The following is a 12,807-nucleotide window of genomic DNA, read 5'->3' as shown; positions in this document are numbered from 1 at the left end:
GTCGCCTTCTTCTAGAGCACTCTTTACCACAAAATGTATATTGAACCCTGACATTGTTCCATTATCCTGAGTATGAGCCAATACGTTGAAAAACTGTGTGCTTGATGAGCAGAGTTGAAGGTGAGTAGGTACGCTGCAGCTGCAGGCAGGAGCGGAGAGGTGGGTGGACACAGAGGTGGGGATTATTTGCATATTCATAGATCCACAGTTACTAAATAAACGCAAAGGCCTAGAGTTACCCCTAAACCATTTTAAGGCACGAAGCAGGTTTTTTTTTTTTTCATGGAAAACAGATGTGAGTTTTTAGGGGCTTAATCAACGCCAGGAGAGGACCTTTAATGGATGGTAGGTTTATTTCTGACCACTGTTGAATTATGTAACTGTTAAAATGATCATATGGCCTGATATGAGATGTATTATGCTGGGCCCAGATGAATCCAGCTCTGTGTGGAGTGTGTATTCCTATGCTAAAATATTACATGCCCCAGGTTTGCTGCATGCTAATTTGATTAAACACAAATTCATTTAAGAGATTCACCTTAAGGGCCTCGTCATTTCAGTTGTGCTTGCATAGAGCATGTTTTCACACTCTCATGTTGTAATTTAGATACCGAACAGGGACGGTCCAAGCAATAGTTTAAAAGCCACAGCCAAAATCAAGGGTCCATGGCTAGAAATGAGACGCCTCAGTTTGCCTACTGCCTGAAATCAAAAAACCATTGTTTTCAAAGCGTACTAAGAATTTTGGGTGGCCTGCGTGTGAGAACAGAAAGCTTGACAGGTGTAGCAACAGTCACAAAGCGGGGGTGGCGGGGGGGCTCAGTGATCGATTAATCAGTGAACCTGGGGCTTTTGTTGGCCCCTGTGGACTTGAACTTATCCTGGTTAACGCTGTATTATAACAAATTATTTTAACTATGTATGAGCATCTATGTTTGTTTTCAAACCAGTCAGTCTGTTAATTTCTGCCACTGCTTTGAGCCAAGACCCCTCCTCCTCTCTCTCCGTCTCTCTCCCTTCTTCTATCCTCCCATCTCCCGAGTCCAGATGGACAGAGAACATTGGGCTGAAGCTGCAGCAGACACTCACACACCAAATGAAAACAGTGCGAGTGGAGCCAGATCTCATGCCAGCACAGCCTGGCTCTTTACAAAACCCTCCACGCTGAGAGATCGAGAGAGAGAGGGAAGGGGCAGAGGGTGTAAACAAGGGTGAGGCGGGGCGGGGGAGATCACGCTTTCATGCCCCACAGACTTACCCTTGAGCCTGAGTATTCTGGCCTTCAGCTTCACGTGGGTGTGCGTGTAAATGAGCATCTCTGATGTGAGCCATTATAGTGTATAGCAGCAGGTGCAATTAATGCATTAGCCGCTTCACACCTTCTCGTGTCACACGCAGGGTAATGCTGTTAAGGTGCTGTTAGCATCGCATCGACCGCCTTCTAACCACGGTCAATGCAATTATTAAGTTCAGATAAAGATTGTGTGTGTGTGTGTGTGTGTGTTTGTGGGTTGTCGTGTATTGCTTATATTGTGGGGACATAAATCTATTTACACAGTCTCATTGTGTGTGTGTGTGTGTGTGTGTGTGTGTGTGTGTGTGTGTGTGTGTGTGTGTGTGTGTGTGTGTGTGTGCGTGCGTGTGTGTGGACCTGCTGCTACTGATCTCCTGTGAAGCACAAAATATATATTAGCCTGAAAGCTCTTGCATTACAAGGACAAACCTCCAACAAAGCAGAGTGCTTTTATTTTGTCAGTCACCATAAGGCTTCGACTAAGTCACGGATAGCAATCACCTTCAGAGGAGGAAGTGGAGTGGAGAGACACTAAGGTCGACCAAACAGAATGGAAAACACTCAGCCGGTAAGAGGAGGAGGAGAAAATAATAATCTCGCCTTTTCCTCATCTCAGGATCATAAGCCAATCACAGACTACACGGCCATTCGACTGCGTGTCCCGAGGGTTTATGTGTTAACAGAGACAAATCCCTCCTTACAAGGACAACTGAATATTCAACCCATTGATCCCTCGCCACTTTGTCCTTCATTGATCAGTCTAATTGACCCTGAGCCCTCAGAGCTGAGGAGACGATGGCTTACAAGAGGCATCAAGAAAGGCTTCTCAGTGATGAGGAGGGTTAACTGGGCGAATGAGCCCTGACTAGACCTGACAGTCAGTGCTATTACAGAGCAGCTGTACAATCCAGTGTAAACACAACCACATAAAACCTCGTCATGTCACATGAAATCAAAACTGCGTCTGTTTTCATGTGTATGTTTCATACTGAATCCTTTTTATTTATCTTCTCTCGTGAATATCTCAGGAACGCCTTGAGGGATTTTCGAGAATTCATATGCTAATTCTGACAAAAGTTCACACAAATGTCTCATAGGGTAAAGTGATGAAGTGGTGACATTTTATATCCAAAAGGTCAAAGGTCAGCCTCACTGTGACATAATATTCTGCAAAAACACTTTTTGTATTATCACTTATTCAATACCGTAACTCAGGAACAGAGGGCAGATTGTGACCATATTTCACATTCGGTCAGGTACTGAATTGGTGACACTAATCTTGGGCGTCCACCTTCAAACTGTGCTGATTGTATTGTTGCTCCATGTGATGAAGCTCTCTATCAGTCCTCTGTGCTCCTCTGGAGAAGCAGTCTCTAAATGAAGACAGCATGTTTCTCACTGAAATTATACATGATGCAAGTACTGCAATTAGATACAGAACAGGACCGTTTTGCATAATTAGCCCATTTGGAGCTAAATATAAAAAGAAACTCTAAATGCACTTGAGTTTAGAGCAACAGATTAGACTTCTATACCTCTTTCATATCTCAATCCAGACCTGAGAACATCTGTCCACTGTCTGTGTGATGTCCCTCTGAGGGGCTCTCTAATGTGAAGGCATGTCGAGACAATAAAAAGAACCAGTTGACACATTAAAACAAAGTGCAGCCACCTACTGCTGCCTGAAATAATAAATAGGCGCCATGAATATGATGCATCCATCTTGCCTTCCTCACATGACGTCGCTAGTAGCTGCAAATGCAGAAATCTAACGAGCCTGAACTGTGCAGTGAATCTACAGGACTGTAGATTATATCCCTGAGCTGTGGTGACTCAATTATTAAATCCTCTAGTGACATGGCCTTTATTAACCCTGTAAAAATTCCATTAAAGCAGTCCTCTGTCACCCTCGCTTACATATTAGCATTCTTAGAAATCAGTCACATAGTCACACAGTATCTGCCTGAATTTCCCCTTATAATCCTCAATTCCACTTTAATTTGTAAAAAAGACAGAAAGAGACAACTCATTTCCCAATTCCAGTCTAGACTTTGTCAGTGGTCACTGTGCCAGGAAACTAGTTCACCAGTCCACTTCTGCATTTGAGTCTTTATGACTCACCCTTTAAGCATTTCAAAATAAGGAATAAGCAGACAATATATCATTAAGCAAATGTTGTCCTCGCTCTGTATCCAGCTCCAGACACAGTCTAAAGCCTGAACTCTCTGCGATTCAATGCTCCTGTGGTGTAATCATCGTGTCAGAACGCCACATTTAACACTGCATAGCTGCATCTGCCACGTCACAGCATGTAAAAAGATTGTTTGAAGAAACATCACGTGAGGCCGATGTGTCGCTGGGTTCGGAGCTAAACGCTCTCTGAGTCCAGCTAATGAAGTCTGGCGCGGGGAAAGGGCGACTGACAACAGATGGGAGGCTCTGTCACAAACATGACATGCCCACCGATCACAGATTAGAAAGCAGTACAATTCCTCACTATATTTGCTCCCTTCCCTGACAGGAAGCGGCTGCTCTCTTTATCCAGGTTTAGCTTTGTCCTCTGGGGGAGCGAGCTGAGGTTTCAGCTTATAAACAATCGGCTGATCCCCTTTAGTTCACGCCATCACACTGACAGGAGTGTGCAGGAGGGTGATTGTGCCACTGTCATATAATGTTGATGGTTTACATAGGAGAGTTTCGACTTGAGATCACTTCAAGTGCTTACAGATGCACATTAATGTTGATCTTTGCAGTATCTAACCTGCAGGAGGCCTATTTCTGTCAAAGCATGTTCACTTTGGTAACAAATGACCTTGTTTATGGTTCAACTCATACAAAGTCCTGTGTATGTATGTATGTGTGTGTGTGTGTGTGTGTGTGTATATATATATATATATATATATATATACACACGGACGTAATTTTAGGGGGGACGCAGGGGACATGTCTTTTCTTTTTCAAAAAAAAGTGCAGTTTTTACCGTCCAAACCTATGTTATCTTGTTTATTTAGTTGAGTTTAGTTTGATTTAGACTGTCTCTTTTGTTGACTGAATTAATTTGAGGGGTCTTTTCTTTTGTATTGTTCTAATTTAAAGACTTGTTTGAGCTTCTGACTTAGTTTGAACTTTAGTTTGAGTTTGAATGACTCTGTTCCTTCCTTTTTTTTGGTTGCTGCACCCTCATATATATATATATATATATATATATATATATATGTGTGTGTGTGTGTGTGTGTGTGTGTGTGTGTGTGTGTGTGTGTGTGTGTGTGTGTCACTATTATGGCTATTATGGTGGATTAGGTCAAATTTATTAGGCTTCTCCTGGCATTTTGTATTCCAGGGGCCTGTTTTTATGGCCGCCTCATGTTTTGAGTCACTGTCACTCTCGATGAATCATTTTCAAAGTGACTCAACCTTAGGCAGGAATATCCTGAGATGAAAAGGATGGTGCAATTTAAGTCCTTTTCCTAAACCTCATTTACACAATTCAAATGCAAAACTGACTCTTTTGTTTGCTTGAACCTGTGGACAGTTTAAGCATCATAAATGATGATTTCTGATTTCCCTGGTTATTGCTAGTTTGATGCCCGGTGAGTCACTCCACCCTCCCTCCCTCCACCTATCCACCCATTCAGTGAGCTTTTCAAACAGCCAGGGGGTGAACATTTTGAGGCTGGCAGTAAACTATAACTGAGACTTCAAAGTGAATTCTGTCTCCAGGTACACACAGACCTAGAAAAGGTCCTTTGCTTTTGTGTCCTCTAAGTCATCTTGTCTGCACTGATGAAATAAAATAAAAAACCTGTCATAATGAAATGGCATTAGCTGGCATTAGCTGCATGCCTATAAAGCATATCGCTGCTCTGTCAGGGTGAATGTGAAAAGAGAGACAGGGGGTCATTTTGTGGACACGCTGCAAAAGAAAAATGGTGGGGAGCAGGCCCAGAGACGGACAACAGGGATCAATCAAGGAGTGTCCTGCTGCCAAGAGACAGTCATCATCCACAGCAGGGACTGACTAACTGATCTGGGTTTGACAGATGGAAAAGGCAGAGGGGCTGAGGGGTGGGGGTGTCGCGCTTACTAGATGGTCTGATGCTCTTTATTGTTGCGCAGCCATTAATTTTATTTGTAATATGTGAGCCTGTCATAATAATGACTGATGAAAAAAACGTATGAATGCTAAAGTTTACGTCAAACTGACAATAAAATGCATTTCAGTGCACTTACAAAAAGAAGAAATGTAACTTTTATTTATTCTTCGGTAACAATAGCACCAGCATTAGTGTTCTCCATGGGGTGTGGACATTTGACAACGTCTGCTTTGATTGGTCTAATATCTGTGCCAGCAGGCGCTTATGTTATTCTGTGGTTTGAAACGAATCATGGAGTAACATTTGTAGTGTTAAGGTTTCTGAGCATTTCTGGTCATTTGCCGTCACCACAACTGGCTCCATGACACGTACAAGCAAACGAAAAGCAGCGTCTTGTGAGAATCAGCGCTAATGCTGCAATGCTAGGCTAAGTTAGCTAGTTAGTCTAGCTTGCAGACCTCTACTGTCCAGGTGGCAGCGTTGGGAAAGTTCACTTTCTACATGAACTAGTTCAAAGTTCAGTTCACAAATTTTAAAATGTTCGGTTCATAGTTCATAATTCAAAATTTTCAACTAAGTTCACTGTTCCAAAAATGAACTATTTCATAGTTCTTTCTTTCCATATGTTGCTGCGAGCTATTATTTTTCAAAATCATTGCCACAGCCCATTTAAACTCGTTTACATGATCATACGACGCCTCCTTGCTGCTTTGTCGCCTCCCTGCCGGTTTTTGTTTGGATGACGCATGCGGCGGTACGACACTGGTGGCTGGTGTTGCCAGGTTGGGTGTTTTTTCCGCTACATATTAAGGCCTGTTTACAGTGTGTTTTAGCTGGGTTTTTGCCCGGAAGGCTCTATAGAAATCTGGCACCCGATTGAACAAAGTTAAACTGAGAGAGCGTGCCGTCCACAGACACCAGAATGAACGAGTTCACAGTAACGCTCATCAGGCAGTAATACAGTACGTTCAGTTCACGTTCCCCCAAAATATGAACGAGTTCATGAACTATCGTTCAATGAACGCGTTCAGGCACAACACTGCCAGGTGGAATATAAACTTCAAAATATGATGGGTCCTAACAGCTTAAATTGCATACAGTTGATGGCTAACAGTGTGTGGGCTGGCTGTGAAGGCCATAACTATATCAACATTGAGGTTTACAGTGCTTAGACACAGTTTCCACAAACATGTCCAGTATCTCTTTTAATGGGCCCTGTTTAAAAAAATGCACAATAGCTACAATATAGTAGTTTATATTGTCTCACATAAAAATTAAAATTTCAGTTGATGACAGTTGTGACACTACGGATAATTTATATAGGCGATAGTAAAATAAATAATTGCTTTGTATGGAATGCATAACAGCACATATATGTGTGCCAGGGAGCCAAATGCAGTGTCACAGGGGCACAGAGATGTTTGTCTCATGTTAGTCATGTTGAAGCAATGCATCATGGGTGTGACCCCTGACCCCGACTGCAGGGGAGTTGGGTGTGTCACCATATGGTGCTGAGAGAATGATTGTGTGTGTGTGTGTGTGTGTGTGTGTGTGTGTGTGTGTGTGTGTGTGTGTGTGTGTGTGTGTGTGTGTGTGTGTGTGTGTGTGTGTGTGTATGCATAGGTGTGTGTGGGTGTTAGAGAGAGAGGGAGAGAGTGACGGTTGGGATGATGAGACCCAGGGGACTGACAAGGGAGTTGAATAGGGAACGCAGAGCCAATCGCATGTCAACACACTATTTTATAGACACACATGCATGTGAGCGCGCGCGCGCGCACACACACACACACACACACAGAGGCATAGATACACGCACACACAGTCACACATATAATGAAAACACATGGGCATTAAACTCCATGCAGGTAAGATAAATGCACCTTAACCACACGCACACACACACACACACACACACACACACACACACACACACACACACACCAAATCATTCAGCTGGCCTGCCTATATCTATAAAATGCCAGTGACTTTGTGAGTCTGACTCTATGATGATTAATTCCCTTGCAGCTCCTGTCATACATCACAGCAGCAGAACGGTGAGCTGAGCGGTGGGGATGATGAGACATGAAACCATCAGCACACCTCACTAATCCTCCCGTGATTCCTTTATGCCCTCTTCCCGCTCCCTCTCTATCTTTTCACGGTAATAGGGGTCAATTTGCAGCTCAGAGGTGCAATTCGTAGGGCTCGCTGACAAATCTTTTTTTTTTTTAGCAATATAACCACCATATTAAACACAAACTGAATCAAAATAAATGCACACACACACACACACACACTTGAATGCACACATGCCCCCAGGAGGCTGCTCTCCGCCCGTCCTGCAGGCTGCTCATCTCTGCTCAGTTCACTTGACTGAATCACACAAAGATGGAGGGGGGTGTATGACCCGTGGTTAAGCAGGCTGCTTCATAATGGATGAACACAGTCATTTGAACACATCATATCAGTATGCATGAGTGACAATTCATTACCAATATTTTGTCAAAGAGAGTGCGTAGCCTACATGAGATATGGGAGATAAAAATTATGAAAATGACAGCTACAAGTCGAAATATCATTTGTAACATGTTTTCATAAAAGATATGGAGTCACTTTGCTGCAATACACTGACCACCTGAGACACACTGTGCGACCCCATTAGCAAACACACAGTGAGAATACCTTTTTGTTTCTTGATTAAACGAAAGGCTGTTTCATTCCCTTACAGTAATACTGCAATCAGAGCTGAAACAACTCTCTTTATTTATCTATTACTCAATGGAAGAAAATTTAGGGCCAATTATTTTAATATCAATTAACTACTAAGTACATTTTCCAGCAATTAATTAATGTTAATGGTACCAGTCTCTCCATTGTGAGGATTTGCCATATTCACCAGTTTGACATTCTGAATGTTTATGGATTTGGTCAAATAAATGAAAGCTATTTCATGACAACACCTTGTTCATTTTTCACTATTGTCTGATTTTTCGACCAAATAATCAGCAGAAGTGATCATGAAAATAACTGTATTTTATGGAAATATTGCTGTAATGTACACTGAAGCCTGTATGTACATCGGTAGGTTGCAGCTGGTTCAATAAGGAATCCTACTGCAATGTTGAAGCCACCCGATTTAAACTGAAAATGACAGAAACTTGTCATTGGGAACGCTTAAATCAGCCCTGGTGTAGTGAGATGATGTCTCACTGTGTGGCCTAAAGCTGCTAACAATGGGACAGATTTTTCCGTAAAGGAAGAGACACAGGGATCACAGGACGATGGTGTCCAGCCTGCTGCGCGGCCGAACCAGCTCACCTGCAGCCTCCGGCGCCGTATTATCCCCGAGTCATCCATGGCGTAATGACGAGCGGTGGGGCTCCAGCGGGGATTTCCTCTCACTTAAACAATCTCAAACCCCCTCACTTGGCTGCGTCTCGACCCGGCAGGGCTGCAGCATCCACCGGCGCTCCAGCTCACACCCGAACCGCACAGCAGCAGCACTCGGAGCCAAAGAGGCGCGCACACACTAACGCATACAAAGGGCGTCCGGTGTCACGTAGAAGAAGCCCAGCAAAATCCAAAAATGTCAAACAGTCCCATTCTGACTGGTTTAAAACGTTAAAGAAGAAGCGAGCAGCAGCACTCTGACCTGTGCCCTGTCGTCTCAGTGCCAGTCATGCTGCGGTCCGCGCTCCTTCCCTCGGAGCATCCTTGACATTCTGCCAGAGGTTTGTGCGCTTTGATGCCGTCCAGCCGAGCGACCGGAGGCCTGTCCGATCCCCGCAAACACAACGTCCATGCAGGATCAGAACACAAGTTCTCCTGTTGTTCCCCAACAATCTCCCGAAGAAACGTGAGCTTCACGTTTGCTTACAAAAGGACAACGTGTTCAGAGCTCAGCGCTGGCAGGCGAAAACAAGCAGGCGATCACCTCTTCCACACTACTGCACCGTGGTTGAGCGGCGCAGCTCTGAGACGCGCTTCATCCTTGAGCTCCTCGGCCGGGCTGACACTGGCGCTGCTTGGCCGCGGAGGAGCCTGTCTGGTCCCGTAGACATCACCGCGAGCGAGGAGAGCGCGTCCGTGCCCCCCGTCCCACTGCAAAAACACACAGAGTTCAAACTCTTCTCGGTTTCATTCATCCAGTCGTTGCTCCTCAACCTTCACTTCCTATAAGACTGGTGACTGGACGGGGCGATAGCAGCAACGCGATATTTGCAGCCCCTTCCTGGGATTCCCTCTCGCCCCTCCTCCTACGCGCACAGGAGTGTCCCCTCAGATGAATGGAGGAGCGGCCAAGCCGGGTTCAGGAGGTGCAGCACGCACCACACGGGCTGCTGTGGGATGTTTTTGACGCATCTGGGCTGTCTGGAGGCTGGATGGTGGAGGCCGGTTGGAGCCTCATTCAGAACCACAGACAGCGGCACAGGACGGGCAGTAAACCACGTGGAGGAAGATGCAGTACAGTACAGGAAAATGCGATTATTTGTGCGCATTTAGTCGCCTCTCAGTAAAAAGAATCGGGTCTTGTCTAAACCGTTCTTACACTTTCTGCTTTGTTGAAAATGCAGCAGCATAAGGAAACATGATGGATGTGAATGGCAAATAGAGTTTATTGTAGTTTGTTTCAAGGCTTTATTCTAGAAACATCTCCTGAAAGTGAATCGAACACATTAGAATTAAAACTTCTGCTTCATCCAACGGGAGCATTTACACTTGGATGATTTGATTTAGTCCAGATTAACCTGAATAATGAGTAAAACAACAGTCTACAATAGCTGCACAACACGCTCATGCTACAGCCAGCAGGTGTTAGCTTAGCTTAGCATAAAGACTGGAAACAAATTGGACTGGCTTGCCCTGCAAGGTGTCAAAATTCACCTACCAGCACTTCTGAAGCTCACTTCTAAACACATGATATTATTGTTTAATATGTGCAAAAATCAAAGTGTAAAACTGGCCCAGTTCAGTCACTTCCTGGGCCATGTCTTTTTTCATTTCCAGCTCCAATAGTGTTTCCTTCCTGTTTGAGTTATGGAGCGCACCCCTCTTGGATGGGCTGGGTTAGCTTTGGGTATGTTATGGTCAGGCACAGCAGAAATAAGTGGTTAGGGTCAGGTTAAGGTAAGGAGAAACAGAATTCAATAACCAGCCAAGAAATGTTCAGGCACATAACCTGCTGTAAAACCCCAAGCTGGCGTTTCTGTATCAATCAAACAAACAAACAGGATAAAGAAAGTTAATCAGGGAGCTTTAGAAGTGCTAGGACATGGATTTTGTTACTTCTGGACAGAGCCAGGGCAACTGTTTCCCCCTGCTTCCAGTCTTTATGCTAAGCTCTGATAAGCTCGGGCTTTACTTGTTTATTTATCAATCACTCCTCTCATCTAACTCATGGCAAGAATAAGTGTATTTGCTTTAAGGTCCTGTCTTGCCTTTTGTTGAATGCTGCATATTCCTAATACAATTTAGCTAAATTATATAAACAAACTGCCAAATGTTTCCTTGGGAACCCCTTGGCAGGTTAATCCATCCACCATTAGCCTTTATGTGTGCTAACACTGTGTTTCATTCTTTCCTTCGTTCTTTCGTTCACTGTATTTTGACTCAGCTCAGGTGATAAAAGCAGACCCAGGTAACAGAGCAGGCCTCCACACTGTTAATACAAAACCATTCCAGTCATATTAATCTCTCATCCACATGACATTTGTGACCCTGAAAATGGGATTATTGAGTGTGGAGCATTAATGTATCTCCGTGTGTCACTATAATCTAATCTATATCCAGATATACAGAATGCATATCAGTGTAGATAGATAGATAGATAGATAGATAGATAGATAGATAGATAGATAGATAGATAGATAGATAGATAGATAGATAGATAGATAGATAGATAGATAGATAGAATAAAAAGCAATCAAACAAAGCAGCTTGCGCCTTTGCTGGGGCACACTGGGCAACACGATGTTTCCACCCATGACTTTACTGCCATGACTGACAGGCGGGTGGCCTTTTGGCAAAGTCATTGCATAATGCTTTGCTGGGGATTAGGGCTTTCACACAGTTTTTATGTAACATATGGTCCGAGCTGCCCACACAGCCACGACCTCATCAGTGCCAGACGCAGTGAGAGATCTGCAGCAGAGCGTCCAAACTCGGCCCACGCTGACCCATCCGAAAGGAAATGGGCATGCAGCAGTGCTGCAGGGACGCTGCTGGTCTGTGTTCAAATGACTGACTGACATGTTTTTTTTCTTTCCTGTAGAGAAAATGCTGTCTGCAAATAATTTATGGCTTCACTGATAGGCAGAGTGGCCTTTTGACTTCAATTTCATCTAACCTTCACCTCAAAATGTAATGTCTTTTTAGCCATGCTAGCAGCATGACTATGGATGTCTGTCAGTCCATCACTTTGGTCCAGACTTGAATAACTTGAACAACAATGATTGAATGGATTGCCATGATAATATGAGACATTCATGGACGCCAGAGGATGAAGCCTACTGAGTTTGGTGATCCTGACTTTCAAAGGTCCAAGGTTTCACTTGTCCTGTATATTATCTAAAATTTGGCAAAAACATTCATTCTCAGGATGAAGTGTAATAAGTTTGGATCCCCTCACTCTTCCTTCTAATGCCATCATCAGGTCAAAGCCTTACTTACTCACATGCTTGGGTTTATGACTAAATACCTGTAAAACTAATCACATTTCCATCACCCTGAGCTGTCCTATCAGTTTAGAGCTATTTATCAAAACTCAGACGGCGAACATTACACCTGCTAAGTACGAGTATGTTAGCGTTGTCATTGTGAGTATCCTAGTATTAATATTAACTGAAAGGCAATGCATGACTATGCCCAGATGTGTTTGAACAGATATAGATAGATAGATAGATAGATAGATAGATAGATAGATAGATAGATAGATAGATAGATAGATAGATAGATAGATAGATAGATAGATAGATAGATAGATAGATAGATAGATAGATAGATAGATAGATAGAATTTATATTTCAGGCTAACAGAACAAAGACTAGATATCACAAATCAGAAAACCTTTCCCCTGCTGTGACAGAATGTGTTCAGAGACACACAAATCTCGTCAGAAAAAAGCCTCAGTAAGCAGGCTGTTATTTGTTAGATTAAATGGAGCTGTCAGGGCCGTCTGGCTGGCAGTCAGAGAGCCAGATCGTCTGAGTGCAGATGGATTTGCTTTGTTCTGGGGTCTGTACGCTGTTTAAACCCTGACAAACAGACACAACTCTTGCAGCACTGTCATCTCTCTTTCATGCACACAAAACCTTGTTGCCTTTCTGCTCCTCTCAGCTCTGTGGAAGTCATGCTTGTGCCGCAGTGGACACACAGCAGGCAAAGGGTTCTATTGATTTCTGCTCAGGCACCGTCTTAACT

At 43.7% G+C, this 12,807-nt stretch overlaps 1 protein-coding gene across 4 annotated transcripts in view; it reads right to left on the bottom strand.

Moving 5' to 3' along the window:
* Positions 1-9,664, bottom strand: part of mast1b (microtubule associated serine/threonine kinase 1b) — a 45,235-nt gene extending 35,571 nt beyond the window's left edge. For 2 of the 4 annotated variants that reach the window (XM_070980179.1, XM_070980181.1), the window contains exon 1: positions 8,707-8,890. In XM_070980179.1, the coding sequence (XP_070836280.1) occupies positions 8,707-8,745 (39 nt within the window). In that variant the 5' untranslated portion in view covers positions 8,746-8,890. Of the gene's footprint in view, positions 1-8,706 lie in introns of all 4 variants that reach the window. The other 2 variants (XM_070980182.1, XM_070980180.1) reach the window with 2 other exon arrangements.
* Positions 9,665-12,807: the final 3,143 nt, after the last annotated feature.

This window comes from Chaetodon trifascialis, chromosome 15 (genome assembly GCF_039877785.1).
Source record: "Chaetodon trifascialis isolate fChaTrf1 chromosome 15, fChaTrf1.hap1, whole genome shotgun sequence".
NCBI lineage: Eukaryota > Metazoa > Chordata > Actinopteri > Chaetodontiformes > Chaetodontidae > Chaetodon > Chaetodon trifascialis.
The sequence above is the reverse complement of the archived record's forward strand: the minus strand, read 5'-3'. Positions and strand labels throughout refer to the sequence as shown.